The following is a 21,647-nucleotide window of genomic DNA, read 5'->3' as shown; positions in this document are numbered from 1 at the left end:
TCTCCTGCTGTGGTTTCATCACATTGTGCCAAGTTGCAAATAACCCAACTTGTGTTACAATGTCTCCGGGGAGCAAGATCCTCCTCCTCCAGCCTGTTGACATACTAGGAGGTTTAGCCCAGAGTCATGATTGCGGTCTAGCCGATCTAGCCTGTGTCTCATAGTCATTTCAGCTGTGCCTCTGCTGAGGTTCCCTCCCTGCTTTTGTGATGACATATTCCAACCAAAACAACTTACGGAAGAATAGATGTGTTTCAACTCACAGTTCAAGGCTACAGTCCTTCACTGTGGGAAGTCACCCCCGGGGTGGGCTCTAGACAGCTAGTCACAGTGAATACACTCAGTGCTCAGCTCCTGTGTCCCCTGACACTGTGCAGCACCCAGCCTGGGAGTGGAGCCACCCAGAATGTTGTTCCCACCTCGGTTAAGGCAAGATTATCCTCACAGGCATGCTGAGAGGCCCGCCTTCCAGGGGATTCTAGAACTCAAGCTGACAACTGAGAGGAACCATTGAAACCACTTGGGCTCAGCCTGCCAGGGCCTCTGCCTCAGCACCGGCGTGGTGCCTAGCCATTGCAGAATGGACACTAACCATTCATCTGGTGTTTGTTCTGTTCTTCTCACTGTTTTCCATGACCTTGGCATTTTTATTTTTGTTTTTGCAAAGTGTAGACTGGTGATTCTGAGAATCACTGAAAAGCTCCTTCAAGTACCTGCGGTCCTTCTGGGAATGCTTGCGTTTCAGACAGGCCGGGGCAGGAAGCTGTGGTCCAGGAAGCAGGCTCAGACGCTGGGGTGGGAAGCAGGGCTGGAACTGGAGCCATCCTGGGAGTCACAGCCGGAGGCTCAGAGGCTGGGGTGGGAAGCAGGGCTGGAACTGGAGCCATCTTGGGGGAGTCACAGCTGGAGGCTCAGAGGCTGGGGTGGGAAGCGGGGCTGGAACTGGAGCCATCCTGGGAGTCACAGCCGGAGGCTTGGGAAGGCCTCTCCGGAAGAGTTGTTTGTGCTGTCTCTGTACGTGGAGAAAGCTAGCCTCAGAGATCTGGGAATCTGGACATATTCTAGGCAGGGGGACAGCAAGAGCAAAGGTCTTGGGGTTGGAGCCTGCCAAGGCTCGCGGCTGCCATAAGGAGTTGAGCGAGGCGAGCAGACCACAGGAAGAATGAGTAATGACTCCTGGGGGTGGGGCTGCAAGAGTTCTGAGATTCTTCTTATTATTTTTTAGAAACTATTTACTATGAAGATTTGTGTGTGTGTAACACATGTATCTATATCTATATCTATCTATCTATCTATCTATCTATCTATCTATCTATCTATCTATCTATCTATCTGCCCCACCTGGAGCCTAGGAGGCCAGTAGAGGGCACCAGATTGCCTGGAAGTGGAGCTAACAGATGATTGTGAGCTATTGCTCACATGTAGGTGTTGGGAACTGAACCCAGGACCTCTGAAGGAGCTGCGAGCGTTCTTCACCTCTGAGCCATCGCTCCATCTCTCCAGCATTAGTTTCTGAGATCTTAAGGTTCCCTACCGGACAGGAACAGGTCATCAGTGAGGAGGCTCTGGTGGCCACTGAGACTGGAGAATGGAGTTCCCCATTGAGATGGGGAACTAAGATGGCTGCCGGTGACTTTGGTCACCGAGCCAGTGTTGATCTGAGGAAAGGAGCAGTTGCTTGACACTGTGACTCTGAGGCCTGGTCACTACTCTTGCTCTGCCCAGCCCCTTGCTTTCTCTCGGCCCCACTAGGCAGTGACTGTTGCGCAGCCTGGCGTCCCTGGGTGATTCCTCTCCATCGACTGGCAGCTTATTTTTAGTTGTCCTCAGAGCTATTAACTGTCCTGCAGGCCAAGGCTGGCAGGGGCTGGGCAGGTCTTAATCAGCAGTTGGCCCTATGCATTCCTGATAACGTATTTATGGGCTAAGAGGACAGGGTGCTCCAAAGTGTCCTCAGAGCCCCTTGTACAAATGACCTCTGTGTGCAGAGCGGGAAGGTGGCATTTGAGAAGCGGATCCTGGGAATGGCTTTGGGCAGGGCTGGGGGGTGGGGACAGGTCTTCCCAGCAGGGGGTCTGGAGGACCCTGGGTTGTGAGCAAGGCAGAAGGCTGTTTAGTCCAGCAGCTCTGGACACAAACTGTAGGCCTGTCTGTCTGAGCACTGTGGCTGTCACTTTCTAGCAAGTCAGTCACCGCACAGTGCTCTACCTCAGTTTACCCACCTATAGAATAGGTATCTAGCTCCTTCCTCAGGGCATGGTGGGGCAGTGAAAGGAGCTTTGGACCCACACCCAGCAGGTAACAAGGGTTCACCTGGTGTTTTAACAGAGATCTGTAGAACCAGGCCTATAGTGTACACTTGCCATCCCAGTACTTGGGAGGCAGGGGCAGGAGGATCAGAAGTTCAAGGTCGCCTGCTCCTCCCTAGAGAGTTTGAGGCTAGCCTGGGATACGTTAGACCTGTCTCCAAAACCTAATCAAATGTGAAACATCGGCAGCAGACACACGTTCAGGTCTCACGTGTGCAGGATCTTATTCTAGAAACTGGGTACAGAGCAGTGGGGGTCGGGGGGGCAGATCGAAGTTCTCATCTACAGAGCACAGTCAGTGCACGATGGGTGTGTGAAGTCACGAGAGAGAGTTGGTACAGAGTTCTGGCAGGTGACATCTGAACAGAAACTGTTTGGAGTGAAGGGTGAGCTGCCATGGGGTTCTGGGCAGAGAGAACGGGTGCAAAGGCCATGGGGTGGGCTTGACAGTGATGCACAGAGGGACAGCCAGTGTCACAGAAGCCCCGGGGCCCTTGTGGGCAGGAAGAGGCTTCATTCCAAGTGAGGTGGGTGCCCCTTTAAGACTCTGTGCAGCGCCATAGTGTGGCCTGTTGTGCTTCAGAGGGGAAGCGGAGGCAGGGGAATTGCAGTCTCTAGGTCAGAGAAGGTGGGGTGGAGGGCAAGGGAGAGGTGTTGGGTTCTGGGAGTCTCTCAGACTTGGTACTTATGTGTAAGGTTGGGAGCAAGGATCACTGAGCTTCCAGTCTAAGCCTGGGAGGGTGAAAGGGCTGTTAATGGCCGGGGAAGATGTTGGGAGGAGAAGTCAAGGCAGGTTTGCTCACATGAGAGCTCAGGGTCAGGATGCAGGTCAGAGACAGACCCGTGGGACCCGATGGGGGCCACACCTTTAATGCCAGCACTTTGGGGATAGTGACAGGTCCCAGGCCAGCCTGGTTTTCACATCAAATTCTAAGTCAGCCGCAGCTATAGAGAGAGAACTTGTTTTAAAAAATAAAAGAAAGTAGGAGGGAAAAAAGGCACGGTTTTGAAAGAGAGAAAGGGGTGTCTAGGAAGGTTTCCAGGAAGGAGAGAGAAGGAGGGAAATGATGTAATTTACAAGGTCAAAAATTGAAAAATTCAAAAAGACAAAAGATTAAAAGAAATTCAAGCAGGTTAAAAGGTGCACACATGCAAAGGGGGCACAGGGTTGGATGACTCTGTCCAGTGCTCGCCCTGCACAAGGACCTAAGTAAAAGCCCCAGAACCCGTGCTACAAAGAGAAAGCACAGCCAGGCGCGAAGGCGCACATTTGTGATCGCAGCATTGGTGCGAGACAGCCAGGTCCCTGGGGCTCGCTGGCCAGCAGCCTAGCCTACCTGCCAAGTGCCAGGCCAGTGAGAGACGCTCGCTGTCTTACAAAACAAGGTGAGCGGCACCTGAGCGATGGCAGCAGAGGTTGACCGTGGCTTCCGCCCCACTCCCGACACAGACAGACAGACAGACAGACAGACAGACAGACAGACACACACACACACACACACACACACACACACACACACACACACACACACAGAGTCAATCTGCCACCTCAACCTCCCAGCCCCCAGCCACCTCAGGACCAATTCCTATGTCTCCCCAAGGCAATCTTGTCCCCTCACATGGCCGCTCTTCAAACACACACACAGTGGCAGCCGACAAGCCTCATGCCACACCTTACAGCCTGCCTGCCTGCCCCTGTGTATCTTTTGGACCCAAAGGAATAGACAGGGATTTTTTTTTTTTTTTTTAACAGCTTCCCACATCCAGTCTCACTGCTAGGCCATCACCTCCTCGCTGGTTTCTGTCCACAGACACAGCTTGTTTCTGATTTTGGGGTACTGTATTGGGGCTGTAATTCATGTCCTTGGCCTGGTGCAGTTATGTCTGTTAAGAGCTCTCAGGAAGGATGTCTAATGACAGTGTTTGAGGCTATGACAACTGTTGTGCTTAGGATAGACCAAATCTCCCTGTGGGTTGAGGTTGCTTGGGATCTCTGCCATGCCTGCATCACCGGAAGGTGTCAAGGAGCTGGGTGAAGATGCTTAGACTGGTCCAAACCGGTCTTGGAGCACTGTGCCATTGATTTTCCTAGCTTATCTTTTGGGAATTTTCAAATAATTTTTTTTTGTTCAAAAATTAACAGTCTGTAACTTCTCATCTGCTTATTCTCCAAGAGAATCCACTGTAACCCAAGAAGCATGTAAGGAAATTCTGTTTTTCAAACTATGAATAGCTATTGTTATCAGCCAGTTAAACCCGGCAGCCTGTATTGATAGACATTCTTTGGGCTCACAAGTCTGTGGATCTGGCTGGTCTAACCAGGCCCAGCTCGGGCAATTTAGCTGTACCCTGGGTATCTCTCATCCTGGACCCAAAGGCCCAGTCAAAGGTGGGGGACACACACAAGGTCTCCGAAGGCCAAGGTTTAGATCTACTATTCATTAGTTCTACTTCATGCTGTTTGCTAGTCAAAGCAAGTCCATGGCCAAGCTTAAGCTCAAGGGCAGGAAGATGTGCTCCGCCTCGTCTGTGGAAACTTCACAGGAACACAAAGAGGCATGTGGCCCCAAAAGTCACCCCAGACACTCTCCATTCTTGCCTTCTTGTGATCTTGTTCTTCTTATCCACTTGTGCCCTTGCTCTCCCTATCCACTTGCTTTGATGGGTGATGGTGGCTACCCAAATAACCTCAGACCAGGGGCTTCACTCGAGGTCAGGATGCCACGAGAGACCTTCAAGTAGGTACCAGGCTCAACCAAAGCTCCAAGCAGCTTTTGGCTACAGTCTTGTGGGCTGTAGACATACTGGTGATGCCTGAGCGCTTGGTCAGCGTGAGAAGCAGGCCTGCTGAGCCGCACCGAGGCTCAGCCCACGGCCGTTCTCAGAGGAGCCCTCTTGGTCATCTTGGTGGAGTAACAGGTATCTTGTTGTTGCAGGGGAATATGGGACCCACAGCCTTCTGGCTCCTTCTCTTCCTTCTGAAGACCCCGGAAGCCCTCGCTGCTGTTCGTGCAGAGCTGAAACGCACCGTCTGGCAATCAGAGAAGCCTGTTTCACAGATGCCCACACTCCCACAGAAGATTCTAGACAGCATGCCTGTGCTAGGTAGGATGGTCGAACCTGCTAACCTTCATAGCACGGGTCCCCATTAAGTCCTCCAAGGTCCCTCATGCTTCATGCCTAGTATCAGCTACCCCACGGATCCGGGTCTCTCAAGATTTTTGGTGTTTAATGAAAGAGAACCTGATGTAGGTACAGTGGGAACGAGGCTAGAGTGGTACACCTGAAGACCCTGAGGACTCTAGCTTCAGGCTCAGGTTGGTCCAGGAGCTTGAACAGTGTCACCAGGGCTTAGTCTCTCTCCATCCTTCACCCCCATTTTCTCCTGGGGCTGCTGCCCCTGGTCTCTGGAGGCAGGAGGACTGCCAGCAGCTGGAGGCAGGGCCTCTCACTCAGCACTCCTATCTGAAGTTCCAGGAATGTGTTCATTGGCTTTTTGGGTTCTATCCATCCAGAACCAAGCACAGGGCTCCGAGAGGTAGGCAGATTAGCCAATGAAAGCTCATATCCACCAGCTTAGAGTAGCTTAACAGTGCTGTTTGTGGAAAAGGTGCGGAATGGCCCCTTGGAGGAAGGTCCATTCCCAGAAAGGAATGCACAGTGCGGGTATAGCATTAGATTCTCCTTGGCTGTCTGATATCTTCATGGACCCCACATTTTCCCATGTACCCTCACACCCAAAGGTTTCTCGGGGACCAGAGAGTGCATACTTTGTCATCTGGCTTTTCCCACCTTGCTGTGTGACTATGTACAAGGTACACACCCTCTGGTTCTTGCTCTGAACGGGAAGTGTCCAGGAAAGAGGGCAGCCTGTTGACCCTCCCTGCCCTCGCCCTTGCAGACAGTGTGCTAAATGAGACGCTCCGGCTCACGGCTGCCCCCTTCATCACCCGTGAGGTCATGGCAGACCTGGCTTTGCCTATGGCAGATGGGAGGGAATTCTCTCTTCGTCGCGGTGACCGCCTGCTCCTCTTTCCCTTCCTGAGTCCCCAGAAGGACCCAGAAATCTACACAGAGCCTGAGGTCAGTAGCAGGGCCAGGGCTGGCTATCCTGGGAGCTGTGGAGTGTGGGGAAAACGAGGCAGTAGCAGAGCCAGGGCTGGTATCCCGGGAGCTGTGGAGTGTGGGGGAAATGAACAACGGAGTCATCAGCCAGCCCTGAGTGGTGACCGGGTTTGCTCTTTGCTCCCTCTGCAGCCTGGGATTTGCCACAGTCCTTTAGCCAAGCCTCATCCAGTCCAGTCATTTCCCATTGTGCTCAGTAGTGACCAGTCTGGAGTCAGATCCCCAGTCTTTTGTCCTGGCACGGGCTTGTGTGGGGTGACATTACACATCAGCTTCTTGTTTCAGGTGTTTAAGTACAACCGATTCTTGAACCCAGATGGATCAGAAAAGAAAGATTTTTACAAAGATGGGAAACGGCTGAAGAATTACAACATGCCGTGGGGTGCAGGGCACAACCATTGCCTGGGGAAGACCTATGCCATCAACAGCATCAAACAGTGAGCGAGGGGCGGGGCTAGGGGTGGCAGGGCAAAGAGGCCGGTGGGGCACAGGGGCCGGTGGGGCACAGGGCCTGCGGAGCCGGCGGGGTACGTGGGCGGTGGGGCCGGTGGGGCACAGGGGCCGGTGGGGCACAGGGCCTGCGGAGCCGGCGGGGTACGTGGGCGGTGGGGCTCGGGCAGCGGAGCATAAGGCACGGGGCCAGTATGGCATGGGGGAGGCGGGGCATGGGGCAGGTGGGGCACGGGGGACAGTATGGCACAGGGGTGGCAGGATACAGGGCCGCAGAATATGCGAGTGGAGAGGCACCAGGCAGCAGGGCAGGGCATGGGGGTGGCAGGGGCATGGCCCAGTAGGGAAGGGGCCCTTTAGGGAGCTATGGCTGGGGCAGGGTTTGGATGTGGCCAAGGTGTGGTGGGTGATACCTGATGCCTCTGCTGTTTCTTTGACTGAAGGCCTCAGGCTAATGGTTTAGGGATTAGATTCCAAGCTGGCAGAGAGTCAGCTCCTTTCCGCAAATCAGTTTATTTGTGTTTTTAAAACACTCCTTTAAAATTCAAAAGAGCCCTTGTTTAAAAAAAAAAAAGAGAAAAGAAAAAAGAAAGCCACATTTCAGATTTCTCACGTAATGATCAGATCTGGCAGCAAGGTTCTCCTCTGAACGTGTAGTGGGAATTCCAAACTCTAGCCGCTGAGTTCAGCTGGCCGCGGCTGGCTGGCTGTGGCTACTGCAGCAGGTTCAAACCCTTGTGGCAGGAGCTGGCTGAACTTTAGGGTGCCCCTTGGCTGTTGTAACTCCTGAGAGAGCTAGGCACCTCCTACATTCTCTTCCTGGGACCCCCTGAGCCTCAGTCTCCGGATCACAGACTGCCTGGATCCGGGCCTGCAACATCTGCCCGTTGTTCTGTCTAGCTCCTATAACATTCTGAGCCTGCCTCCTCGGCTATGAAATCTGGGTACTGATTACAGCTCCAAAATGGATCACAATGGGTCTTCCTGAGAGCCTACCCCACTGCCTGACTCATCACAGGCCTTGAGAAATGTTAGCCAGTATCTACATCGTGACATTGACACGCAGGCGCCATGCCAGATCATAGCATTGATGCGCAGGCGCCGTGCCCGGGGACAACAGGTCACCTTTGCCCTTTGCCATTTTTCTCCATAGAGAAGTGGACACCATGATGGAGTCAGTTCTGCCCTAAAGCTCAGCAGCCTTTCCTAAAAACCACCTTGTCACACGTAATCAGGCAGAGGGCGTAAACTGCGGGTTTTCAGACTTGGAAGCAGGGGCCTATAATCCCAGCTGTGGGAGAGGCAGGGGCAGGAGGATGGTGAGTTCAAAGCTGGCCTTGGCTACTCAGTGAGCTCTTATCTCAGAATTAAGGATAACAAGATGATCAAGGCTGGCCCTCAGTGCGGGGCGCTTGCTGAGCACACCCGGGGCCCAAGATTCAATCCTCGGCATCACAAAAAAAAGTCATAGCATATAAGCGAGGGGAGCCTGGAGCTCTATTGTCATCAGAAACACAGAGAGATTAAAACGGAGTGGAAGGTGGTCATGCAGTGTCTCAGGGTTTACCACTGTGAGCAGACACCATGACCAAGGCAACTCTTATAAGGACAACATTTAGTTGGGGCTGGCTTACAGGTTCAGAGGGTCAGTCCATTGTCATCAAGGTGGAAACATGGCAGTGTCCAGGTACAGGAGGAGTTGTGAGCTCTACATCTTCATCGGAAGGCTACTAGCAGAAGACTGGCTTCCAGGCAGCTAGGACTAGGATATTACAGCCCACGCCCACAGTGACACACCCACTCCAACAAGGCCACACCTTCTTGTAGTGCCAAGCATATACAGACCATCACATGCAGCTTCACACTTGCTTAAGGAACGCACAAGGGCAGGGAGCTGGCTCAGCGACTAAGAGCAAGTACTGCAGACAGGGCACAGTTGGTGTTGAGGTGCACACATGCATGTGCTCCACCAGTGCAAGTTCTGCGTTCACCCCTGTGGCTGAAGCATGAGCCACCACTCAGACAAATGTGCGGTTTGCCTTCTGCTCACGTTTGTGCCCTCACACATCGACCATGTCAGGACAGACTCTCGTTTGAATCAGTAACTGTGGCAGAATTTTAGTTGCAGTCCTTGCTTCCATCCACTTAAGGACAGGCGAAACAGATGCTGGGTTTTATGTAGTTAGCATGGCACTTTGACCTCTCAACAAATGGGTGAATTCGCTGTTACCTCAGTCCCTGTGATCTCTCCGCTAGGACGCTCTCAGCCATGGGCAGCATCGATAACTCTAACCATTGGGCACTCAGGTGGTAAGACTCCTGTCTCAGATAACCCGACCCCTCCAGAGCTGGAAGAGACACAGCCTATCTTTGACCCCACAGGAGATCCAAGCCCCTAAGTGGGAACAGACCCTAGCGAGGGTCCCTTCCTCTTAAGTCCCGTGGACTGGCTCATCCGCTCACCTGCTCCTCTCACAGTGAAAGGAGAAAGTCCTTGCTGTGTGCTCGGTGTGGCTTTGGGCCCCTGAATGGAGGTGGAGAACAGTGGTGAGGCCCAGGACAATTAGGAACACCATCGACTCATAGGGCAGACCTGTCGTTGTGTCATGGAGACACTGAGAGCAACCTAAATATGACAGCTTTGTGTCTCCAGAAGGTGGTGGTAGAGAGTGCTCCCTGGCAAAGGTGGCCCTTGGTGACATTTCTGTCACATGGTGATGGTAAGAAGTCTTAAGGAAGTGGTGCAGGTTTTAATCTTACAGACACTCCTGGTAAGTAAGCATGGCCCAGCAAGAGGGGACTTAGTTCCTAGGTTAGGGAAAGGGCTGCAGGCTTACGGAGAGGCAGGAAGAGTCGTGTGGCCGTGAACACTGTGATGCATCTGGGACTCAGGACTACCCAAGTGTGTATGGTTAGAGACACATGGCTGGGGCTCTCCCTCCCTCTGGCTGCTCCAGCATCTACAGATGATGTTGTAGGCGGGAGAGCTGGAGACTCACACCCTGACTCTTAGGGGCTGTGACATAGAAATGGCTGCCGCGGACACAGCCACTGAGCTCTGAGCTAGCCTCACCTTCCCCGGGCCTGCCCTGGCCAGAGCAGCACAGTCCACGGCACCTCCTCTCTCTGCAGATTTGTGATCCTGCTGCTGACTCATTTTGACCTGGAACTGGGCAACGAGAACACAGAGGTTCCTGAGTTTGACCTCAGCAGATATGGCTTTGGTCTGATGCAGCCAGAGGAAGATGTGCCCATCCGGTACCGTACCAAGCTGTGACCTGTGGAGCAGACCCTACACTCATCTGGGACCTCCTGACTTCCTGTTGTTCCTCTAGAATGCTGTGTCCAGCAGAGAGGGCATCGAGGACGTCACGAGCAGGAAAAGCTAATAAAAGCTCTGTTATCTCACTGTGAAGACTCGCTTCCAAATGAGGCTGTCTGTGTTCTACCTGTGCCTCCTGTTCTGTGGTACCTGTGGTCCACATCGTCATGCCCCTGACTCTCAGAGCAGGCACTGGCCCCTCCTTTGGTAGCTGGTGTAGTCCAGCCTTGGCCAGCATGGCAGATATGGGTCCTTGGAGGGCCCATGTGGATTTGTCACTCTAAGTCATATCCCTAGATCTTTAAAGAGACACAGCCCCTTTTCAAGTGAATGCCCAGAAAGATGCATCATTCTCCATTGATTCACGGTATTATTCAGGGTTTTCCTTGTGCTAAGACTGGGGTAGGGGTATGACAGAAAGATCTGGCCCTGGGAGATGTCTGGAGAGCCAGTCTGGGGAGTGAGTCTATTCCTTGTATCCCAGCTTACAAGCCCCTGCTATGACATATACCAGTGTGCAAGATGGCTTTGTTCAGCCTGCACGTGAAAAATCAACATAGGGAACTGGAGAGATGGCTCATTGTTCTAGAGGTCCTGAGTTCAATTCCCAGCAACCACATGGTGGCTCATGACCATCTGTAATGGGATCTAGTGCCCTCTTCCGGTGTGTCTGAAGACAGCTACAGTGTGTGCATATAAATAAAATAAATACATCTTTAAAAGAAAATCAACATAGTGAAGCTGGGTTTAGTGGCGCAGGCTTTAGTCCCAGCACTCATGAGACAGAGGCAGGTGGATCTCTCAATTCTAGGCAAGCCTGGTCTACATAGCGAATTCCAGGACAGCCAAGGTTACCCAGGAATATTCAGTTAAACAATATAGTCAAACCATATTGTCTGTGGAGAATTCATGTGAATGCCCCAGCCACACCAAGCCTACAGTCCCAAGCGTAGCTCTGGCCAGGGGTACCCAGCATCCACTTGCCCAGCAGGAGGTTTTGGCTGAATCAGAATCAACATCCCCAGTCCCCTCCAATCTCAAAGGTACTGGAGTCTGGGCCCCTGTTCTGATTCTTGGAAGTGTAGGTGTGGGAAATGATGGGTCCTCACCTGACCCTGGGTGTCAGAGCCATGGCATCAAGTCAGTAATGAAAACCTGCCTTTGCATCACTTTTAGGAGAAAAGACTGACTTCAAGGGAACTGTGGCTTACAAGCCTCCAGGGCTGACACTGGCTGCCCTGGAACTCACTGTGTAGACCAGGCTGGCCTTGAACTCAGAGATCTACCTGCCTCTGTCGCCTCTGGAGGGCTGGGATTAAACTGTGTGCCACCACACCCAGCATCCCAAGTACCTTGAAATGCTGAGACAGGCACAGTAGATAGATATCTTTGCTCCTTGCAGCATCTTAGAGAAGATGGAGTGCTATGCCAGCTTTCCAGATGAGAAAGCCAGCTCAGAGAGGTAAAGTGACTTGCCTGGGGTCACACGGTTCTTGCCAGTAGAGCTCAGCCTACACGCCTCTCCTAGAAGCAGATGTTGGGTGGGCAGTTTGTTCTTCACTCCGAGGGCTTTAGGGGTGGCAGTGGGATACTTCTGGTTGGCACTGGAGAGCTGACAGCCAGAAACACCCAAGCGCGGCGCAGACACATCTGTGATGCGGCCCTTTTAGTTTTAGCTGGAAAGACAGAAGAGGGCCTGAGCCTGGGTGTTCCAGGGGCTCATCTCTCGGAGTAGGGCTGGGGCTTGGGGGCTTCCCCGGCCCTGGGTCTCCAGGCACCCACAGGATTCCCAGATAGACAGTGTGATTGGCAGGAGTCTGGGTATCCCCAGGGAAACCCGTCTTCATGCTTGGGTGACCCCCCACTGCTGCCTTCTTATCTTCACAGGAAATCAGAGCTGGCAAGCCTCCTGTGGGGGGGGATGAGCCTGTTTCCATGGCAACCCCCAGTTGCCTCCTCAGGGCTGGAAGGGGAGGAAGAAAGTGGCAGAAATAGCTGCTGAAGGTCTCACGGGCTTCGGTCCTGGCGTGCGAGGGGAAGCCCTTCAGAGCCCCATCCTAATTGAATCAGCCTGGGCTGTCCCCACGATGCTCACCTGCACTCAGTGAAGGGCTGGTTCCCCTTAAAGGCGACAGCTCCTCCGTGGTTCAGGGCAGGCAGCTCCAGCGGGGACCTGAGGTGCTGAAGCAGCGCAGCGTTCGGAGATGTGCATGCCTGCCCTCATTTTAATTCCCTCTATCTCCCATGTCTTTTATAACAGGCTGGGAATTTAGCTCGGTTGGTAGAGTGGTTGGTTAGCTCACAAAGTCCCAAGTTCATCTCCAATTCCTCTTAAATTGGGTTATGGTGGTGCACGCCTGTATCCCAGCAAGGTGGAGGCAGGAGGATGAGGGATTCAAAAGTCATACTTGGCTACACAGCAAGCTGAAGTCAGCCCGGGATACACAACACTGTCTGAAGGAAGAGGAAGGGCAGGAAGAGCTGGCAGCTTACAAAAGAGAGATGAATTAGCCACCTGCACAGGCAGCATCTCAGCTCTCCATGCCTGGCTGTAGTCAGTGCTACCGGCTGAGTGGCACCGTCTTCGGTTTGCTCTGATGATGATGTTCCCTGGACCGTCTCACCATGTTTCTGCTGGCAGGACTGGGCCTCTATCACTCACTCCCCACATTGAACTGTGAAGTATACACCGGGGCCTGGACAGTGGAGGTCAAGACTCTAGGTGCCGGAGCCTGTGCTCTTGGGTTAGATGAGCCAGTGTCCTGGCTGGCTGAAGGCCTCGCCCATGTCTCTCCTCAGCTTTCTCATTGGTGGACTCAAAGTGGGTGAGGGGGACAACAGAGGGGTGAAGTGCCCATGGCGGGGGGGCTGGTAGCCCAGCATCCAGATAGAGAAGCCAACCCTGAGCATCTAGCCCAGACACTGTTTTTGAGGCTTTTGTTGTTATTTTTAATAAACACAGCATCACGGTGTGTTTCATAAGCAGCCTAGTGGTTACACTTTGCCGTTTCAACACAGCCCTTAAACTTCATGTCAGACTGTCAGATGGACGTGCATCCATTAAAGTGGCCTTGCTTATGAACTGCCTCTGAGTGATTCTAGAGGAAACCTCTGGGCCTGGGGGTGAGGTCATCTTCTGGGAGGTGATCTGGAAGTGCTAGCCCATCTGGGTGCTTGTGAACAGCAAGTGTGAAGGGCTATAGATAGGGAAGCTGGGGGTGGGGAGTGGGCTAAGAAGAGAGATGGGAGGGGAGGGGAACAAGAGGGAGCACTGGCCAAGGACAGTAGAGGGGAGAGGAGAGACACCAGGCCCACAGGGCAGGGGAACTGAACAGCTCTCACTAAAATGTATTAGGAACTTTTGCTTGATCTCTGCAGCCTCAGTGTCTTTTGCTGACTGCTTTTGTGTGTCTTGGAGTTCCCTGGCTCCTTTGAAGAGAAGGGAGATCAGTTTACCTTTAATTGCTCTGTTGGAAACCTGCCCCTTGTTTGTTCCTGTGCTCTATCATCTTTTGGCCCTACACCCTGGAAGTCAACGACTTTCAAAGTCCTGACCACAAAGAGGCTTCCTCGGTGGAGACATTCCGATTGGTACCCATACTTCTCTCCAGGGAGAGAACTCAGGAGACCATGGTGGGGTCTCACAGTGCACAGTGTGCACAAAGCATTAGAATGTGCAAAGCCCAGAAAGCCACTGTTGGGTGGTGGGTGGGAAGGACCGAGGATGGTGGAGGGGCATGCGGATGGGTAGATAAATCGGTAGGGGGATGGATGGATGAGTGTGTCTGTACATGAAGAGTTGGGGTGGGCGAGGGGTTGCAGGAGTGGAGAAGTAGGTAGATAAATACATTATGTGGGAGGAGAATGGATGGATGGATGGTGGATGAGTGGGTAGATGGATAGATAGACAAACGGGTGGGTGGATGATAGACGGGTGTGTTTCAGGGTAAGTGGTGTGTCGGTAGAAAGACAGGGGCAATAGGATGGGTGGACTGGAGGGAAGATGGGTAGTGGTTAGGATCTGTGAGTGGACAGAGAGACAGAGGAGAGAGTGGGTAGATGCTGGGTGGGGCTTAGCGACTGAGACCTCGGAGGAGGGGCTGCTCAGGTCCGTGGGCAGGTGATAGATGAAAGAGGAGCAGATACACTTTGGACTGGTCAAAAAGCAAGCTTCACTCATTTGCAGGGACTTGGCCCAGGAAACCTAGGGCTTGATAAAGACAAGTAGACTCAGAAAGAAAAGAGCAGGCATTGGAGCTGAGTCTGGTGGTGCAGGTCCGGGATCCTAGCTACTCATGCAACTGAGGCAGGAGGATGGGCCAGTCTGAGCTACACAGAGGGGCTAGACTCAGAGAGTGGGTCACTTAGGGTCATCTAGCAGTGTAATGGCTTCACTGATTCATCCTCAGTGGTTGGCGCAAGAGAGAGAAAGATCCTTCGGTGGGGTCAGACCGATCCCTTCCTATGGTGTCTGATATATAGTATGTACTGAAGTGACCCAGTCATTCTGGTTGTTTCAAAAGTGCTTCCCTGCGTCGGGGGGGAGGGGGAGTGTGCAGCACGTCACGCACTTTCCCATTCATCCTCCCAGCAGCCCTGCCAGGTGGAGCCAGCTCTGTTCACTGTGGTGTTGATTATGGAGCATGACAAAGGGACAACACAGAGAGGACAAGGCTAGCAGATGGGGCCATCCCCGGGGGCGCAGGGGTCCCATGCAACTGTGATATGGAGTGATGTCCCCATGTCTCCTGAGGACTCCTCTGTTCACCCTCTTTCTCTACGAAGGAATTCATGCATGAGCTGTGTACCTGTGTGTGTGTGTGTGTGTGTGTGTGTGTGTGTGTGTGGTTTGCAGGGACATGGGGTATGGTATTCGTTAGCCTTGCTCTACCCAGAATCTCCCAGAAACCTGAGCAGGCTGCTCCATGGACATAAATGATAGATGGTATCATGGAATCTGGAGATCAGACTTCAAACAGCTGAGCCTCTTGCCAGCACTGGTCAGGGGGAGCAGTGTGGATGCATCTCGGCTGCTCCCAGCAAGACGCTGGGCGAGGCCCCAGCAGACAAGTTTTGAGAGGGCAGTAGCCAGGAATCAGATGGCCTGATGATGTTAGAGCTTGACTGCACTAAGATGCTGTCCCCTCCACTAATGCTGTGTTTTTCCTTGGCTTTAAATCAGAGGGCTATGCTGTGATTCTTCTTTATAAATATTCCAAGTTGTAGTCCATTTTCCGTTCCTCCCTCCCTCCCCCTTCCTCCCCCCTTTATCCCTTTTCCTCCCTCTCTTTCCCCTCCCTCCCTCCTCTCTCCCTCCCTCCCATCCCTCCTCCCTCTCTCCCTCTTTTCTTGTTTCTTAGGCATGATTGAGACAGAATCTCATATAGCCCAGGATGGTCTTGAACTCACTATTTAAGCAAAAATGACTTTGAGCGGGGCTGGTGAGATGGCTCAGTGGGTAAGAGCACTGACTGCCCTTCCAAAGGTCCTGAGTTCAAACCCAGCAACCACATGGTGGCTTACAACCACCCGTAATGAGATCTGATGCCCTCTTCTGGTGTGGCTGAAGACAGCTACAGTGTACTTATGTATAACAATAAATAAATCTTTTTAAAAAATGACTTTGAGCTTTTATTATTAATTAATTAATTAATTAGATGTGTGTGGATGATTTGCCTGCATATATGTCTGTGCACTACATACATGCTTGGTGCCCACAGGGTCAGAAGAGGGCATCAGATCTGGAAATGGAGTTACGGTGGATTGTGACTTTGAACTTCTGATCCTCCTGCCTCTGCCTCCTGAGTGCTGGGAATACAGGTTCCTCGCAGCTTCTCTCTCTCTCTTTTAAAAAGATTTATTTTATTTAATTATGTGTGTGCGTGTGTGCGCATGAGTGCAGGTGCCCAAGGAGGGATGGAGGAGTCAGATCCCCTAGAGCTGGAGCTAACAGGCGAGTCTGTGGTTTGTGTTTGAGGAGGCTGCTGAGAATCGAACTCGGGTCCCCTGTGAGAGTGGCACCTGCTCTCAACCACTGAACCACCCCTCCAGCGGCCTGCCTCTTTCCTGTACATCTAACTTCTTTTCAAGCTAAGAAAATTTCTGGTCTGTGGAGAGAGGACTGTCACTGGGTACCCTAGTTTTGGATGTAGGTGACAGATGGACAGCTGGCAGGGCAAAAGGAGTTACTTCATAGCTCACATAACTTGAAATCCAGGGATCTCATTTCAGGCATGGCTGGATCCAGGAGTCCTAAGACTCCATTCCACTCCACCTTACCCTGTGATGGTGTTATTTCCAGGCAGTCTTGGGGGGAGGATAAGAGGTTTGCTTGTTTGTTTGTTTGTCTAAACTAGCCTGGTCACTTTACTTTCAACATGTGTTCATGAATACAGATGTCTGGTGTGGCAGTGGCCCTTCTGTAAAAATGGAGCGTCATATGCCTGGGGACAAAAAGCCTCTGTGCTGAGAAGGTGGGAGACAGGGTTTCTCTGGGTAGCCCTGGCTGTCCTGGAGCTCACTCTGTAGACCAGGCTGGCCTTGAACTCAGAAATCCACCTACCTCTGCCTCCCAAGTGCTGGGATTAAAGGCATGCGCCACCACCGCCCGGCTCAAGGAGCCCCTCTTAATTCAACTCCCCATCCTGAATTTCTACATAGATTAGTTAAGCCTTCTCGGAACCTTCATTTACTTTTTCTGTTATTTGTGTGTGGTATGCTTGGGGCATGTTAACACATGTTCACATGTATGTGCCTGTGGATGTCAGAGATCAATGCCAGGTGTCTTCCTCAACCGCGATCTCTTCGGGGTCAAACAGGGTTTCCCTCTGAGCCTGTTGATTCTGCTGGGCCAGCTGGCCAGTGAGCTTCAGGTACCCCTGCCTCCTGCCCAGCACTGGGGTTACAGGTGTGTACTGACAGCCCTCACTCTTCTTTGTGTGTCCTGGGGATCTGTGCTGGCACAGCTGTCCGTCTCCTCACTCACCAGCTAAGCATTCTCATTCCTGGGGTTGAGCTGGACACACAAGCTCCTCCCCTAGTAACCCCAACTTGCCTTAGTGACCTGCAGCTGACCAGACAGAGCCATTGGAGGTAAAGGGCTTTTAAAATTCCTCATGGGCTGGAGAGAAAGTGCCGTGTTAAGAGCACTGGCTGATCTTCCAGAGACCTGGGTTCTATTCCCAGCACCCACATGGTGGTTCATAACCATCTGTAACTCTAGTTCCAGGGATCCAATGCTCTCTTCTGGCCTGCACCTGGTGCACAGTCATATGTGTAGGCAAGCCACCCACACACATAACATTTAACTAAAAAAATTCTCAGGCACCCAGCATCAAACTCTGTCCTCCACACACATGCTTGGTATATACACAAATATACACAAAAAGAGAATTTTTTTAAAATCCCCTCACAACCTAATAAAGCAGACACGGTCTCCATGGTTACTCAGTTTAAGGATGGGAACAGCGCAGCTCAGAGAGGTCAGACCACTTGTCCAAAGTCATTCTATGCTAGCTGTTCTGTCCTGAGCCCCCTCTCTTCGCCACAAGGTCACACTGCCACCCTAAGGAACCTTCCAAGGACTTCTTGCTGAGTAAACACACAGGCAGGGCTGGGTGGAGCCCGATGGAGCTGGTCCCTCTGCTGGTACTTTCAGGTGCAAGGGGATCCGGGCACTTCTCCCCTGAGTCTGCAGCTAAACTTTGTAGCTGTTGCAGAGTGACCCAATCACACAGGGTCTTTGGTATCGGCCTTGGGTTTGCAGAAGAATCTCTGCAGACTCATCACCACCTGTGGCTGGTGAGATGCCCACCATTTGATCCAGGGCTTATTATGTTGGCGTGGATAATCGCAGGAACCTTCTTATGAGTCTCCTGGGACCACCTTGCATTGCTCAGCTTCCCTGGTGCTCTTTCTGATGGAGGGTCACTTAAGGAATCACTCTGTGTACAGTACAATGTTTAGTGACATCTCCTTGCCCTCACCAACTAGACAGCAGGAAGGGTTCCCCCTCCCCCAGAGCTGCAATAACGAAATCCCTGTGCGGATGTTGTCACATGTCCTCTGGGACAAACAATGAAACATCTGCCTCCTTTTCGGGGTGGCGGAGGGGGTGTGTGCTTTCAAGCCAGGTTTCTTCCCAGAGACTGCAGTTTTCAAGGGTTCCCTGGGCAGATGGGAGCTCTCACCCAGAGCTTGGGAATAAGAGATGATAGTCAGGGCTGTATGACTGTCTCTTCAGGACTCACTAAAAGAGGAGAGCTGATAAGCAGAAGAGCAGAGAGAGCAGGCCTCATGAACTCAACATGCAGAACCCCATGCTACTCAGACCAGAAGGGCAGGCAGTGAGCTTGGGGGTGCTGCAGATGGCAAAGGTGGCTCTTCAGGCCAGTGTGGAAAAGTGGCTTGCCCCAAGGTATAACCAGGCCTGGCAATTGAGGCCTGTCATCCAGCTAATCAGAAGGCTGAGTCAGGAGAATGGTTGTCAGGTTGGGGGCAAGCATTGCTGCAAACCAACTCACAGGCCCCTCAAATAATGTTCTGAGAACAAAAGATATCACAAGCAAAAAATTACTACTCAAGTGGCAAACCAGCAGGTGTTTACAGTGTCCAGGGTCAACAAGGTACTTAGCATCTAGATTACATAAGCAATCCCCATAAACAACTACAATAACAGCATGACAACAGATACAACAACCATAACTATACTAGTAACCACAGGAGCAACCATCACCAATAATAACCATAATCATAACAACAACCTCAGCAACAAACGACAACTGCAACAACTACAACCATAACAACAGCCACATCAACAACAGCCAGAGTCATAACAGCAACCACAAAAGCAACCACCAACCGTAACGACAATAAGCATACCAACAACTATCGACCGTAGTAACAGGCTGGCCTTGAACTCAGAAATCTGCCTACCTCTACCTCCCAAGTGCTGGGATTAAAGGCATGCACCACCACTGTCTGGCTTAGCAAAAACACTCTTAACAAAACTACAGTCAACAACTGTAACCATCGCCACAGCTGTGACCACAACTACAACAACAGCCACTACTACAACAACCATAACACTATCCACAACAACAGTCACCACTGTAAAAACCACCACAAAAGTCACAACTCCCACAACAGTCACTGAAATCACCACAACAGCTCAAACACACACACGCGCGCGCACGCGAGCGCACACACACACACACACACACACACACACACACACACGCACGCACGCACGCACGCACGCACGCACGCACGCACGCACGCACACACACGAAAATTCCAATGCCTATGGAGCAAACCTGAGATTCATTAATAGTCAATGAGAGGGATATTTCAATACACTGAGCTGTTTTCTGGCACACACTGGACGGCCAGCACCCCACTCTCTGGATAAAAGCTAATGGAGGCTAAGACTGGGGGTGGAGGACTCCCAGCACTTAGAGGAGATGTCACTAGAGGCAGTGGAGTCCCGGTGCACTTAGTCAAGAGTATACACACCCTGGGACACATTGTTCTAAAGCCACAGGAAGCATGTTTACAAAGTCATAACATCAGGGCTGGGGACACGGCTCAGTTGATAGAGCACTTGCCTAGCATGCACTAAGAGCCGGGTTCAATCTAGGCCTGTGTAGACCGGGTGTGGTGGTGCACGCCCGTAATCTCAGCACTGAGGAGGTGAAGGCAGGAGGAGCAGAAATCCAAAATCATCTTCGGCTCTGTAGCCGAGTTTAAAGCCAGCCTGGGCTACAAGACCCTGTCTTGGAAAAAAAGCAATCTCTATGCCGGTCTGTGAGTTGGTGTGAGGGACTGCCCTCAGGAGCATTCACTGAGCAACATGCGAAGAAGGGACACATTGTGAGGACCTGTGGACTGCTGAACCCACATCACCATGAGTAGACCTCCTGAAGGTAAGAAACAATGTGGGGGCTGGAGAGGTGGGTCACCAGTTAACAGCACTGGCTGTTCTTCCAGAGGACCTGGGTTCAAGTCCCAGCAAGGTAGTTTACACTTGTGTGTAACTGCAGTTCCAGGGCTTCCGACACCCTCACACAGATAACATGCGTAGGCAAAATGCCAATGAATATAAAAGAAAAGAAAAAGAAAAAAAAGTCAGAGTCATAGAACAGAGCACATGGGTAAACTGAGGCAAGTGGTACAGGCAGGTAATCCAGGTTTGTAATCCCGCATCACTCAGAAGGATAGGGCTCACAGCATGGTGAGTTCAAATCCCGCCTGGGCTATACCCTGAAATATTTTCTGGGGGAAAAAAAAGACAAAACAAATAATAACAACAACAAAAAAGTATGAATAGTTTTTCAAGATCACAGAGGGAAAAAAAAAAAAACCAAAAGCATAATATCCACTTAGCAGATAACAGCGGCTGCCTATGAGGTAGGGAGTAGGGTCGGAAGGGAAGTGGGGGGAACGAGGAATTCAGAGTGAATGGACCTGGGGACCGGCTGTCCAGCGGCAAAGCACAAGCACCCGAGTTCAGTCCACGTTAAAACAAAACAAAACAAACAACCGAACAACAACAACGAAACAGGCATGGCAGTGAATGTTCATATCCCCAGGGTGGGGCGGGAGCAGGTCAATCCCTGGGGCTCACCGGCCAGCCTAGCCTACTTAGAGAGTTCCCAGTCAATCTGAGAGGCTAGCTCAAAATAAAATAAAATAACTAAATAGAGGGATGCCATCTAAGGAACATGCCCACGGCTGACCTCTGACCTCCATATGACACACACACACACACACACACACACACACACACACACGTGTGCACATGTGCCCTGTATAAGTTGGGATTTTTCTGAAGAAACAGAATTGATGGGACCCCATGTTTTCTGTATTAAATATAATATAAAATACTTTATATACCAGATACATTAAAGAATATGTTAAAGAATGCATGTAGTCGGCTTACTCTGAAATAGTATCAACACTGAGGCTGCGAATCCGGTAGCTGTCTGGTCCTTGTGGTGAGGTAGTCACCAAGCCAGCACTAAAAATCTGGAGGTTCCTGGAGACTTGAAGGTTCTTAGTCCAGGATGGAAGCCTGCAGTGGCTGCTTCTGTTAGCAGTGGAGGAATCATCATCATCGTCACCATCATCATCATCACCACCATCACCACCATCATCAATCAACCCTTCACAAGAGGCAAGGCCAGGCCAACAAGGGCAAGTGGTCTTCCTTCTTCCACACTGTTTAATCTGGCCCCCCACTAGTAGATGCTACCCACATTCTGGTAGGTCCTCCTACATCAATTAAAGCAGTTAAGACAATTCTTCAGGTGCAGCTTCCTGCTCAGGAGATTTTAATTTGTGCTGAGTTGGCACTAATCCTAACCCTTTCTCTCTCACACACAGGCCCACATGGACCCTCTCTCACACACACAGGCCCACATGGACCCTCTCTCACACACACA

General features: G+C 51.6%; 1 protein-coding gene and 1 long non-coding RNA gene across 2 annotated transcripts in view; one reads left to right on the top strand and one right to left on the bottom strand.

Moving 5' to 3' along the window:
- Ptgis (prostaglandin I2 synthase) overlaps positions 1-10,299 on the top strand; it is a 34,651-nt gene extending 24,352 nt beyond the window's left edge. Inside the window, exons 7-10 of the mRNA XM_031372821.1 lie at positions 5,246-5,414; positions 6,211-6,392; positions 6,720-6,871; positions 10,017-10,299. Coding sequence (XP_031228681.1) covers positions 5,246-5,414; positions 6,211-6,392; positions 6,720-6,871; positions 10,017-10,161 — 648 coding nt within the window. The 3' untranslated portion in view covers positions 10,162-10,299. The remainder of the gene's footprint in view (positions 1-5,245; positions 5,415-6,210; positions 6,393-6,719; positions 6,872-10,016) is intronic.
- LOC116091421 overlaps positions 601-21,647 on the bottom strand; it is a 23,897-nt gene continuing 2,850 nt past the window's right edge. The window contains exon 2 of the long non-coding RNA XR_004119029.1: positions 601-1,012. This is a non-coding gene — a long non-coding RNA (uncharacterized LOC116091421). The remainder of the gene's footprint in view (positions 1,013-21,647) is intronic.

The sequence above is a fragment of the Mastomys coucha genome, unplaced genomic scaffold, assembly GCF_008632895.1.
Source record: "Mastomys coucha isolate ucsf_1 unplaced genomic scaffold, UCSF_Mcou_1 pScaffold15, whole genome shotgun sequence".
In the NCBI taxonomy this organism is placed as follows: Eukaryota; Metazoa; Chordata; class Mammalia; order Rodentia; family Muridae; genus Mastomys; species Mastomys coucha.
This window is presented reverse-complemented; position numbering and strand designations above follow the sequence as displayed.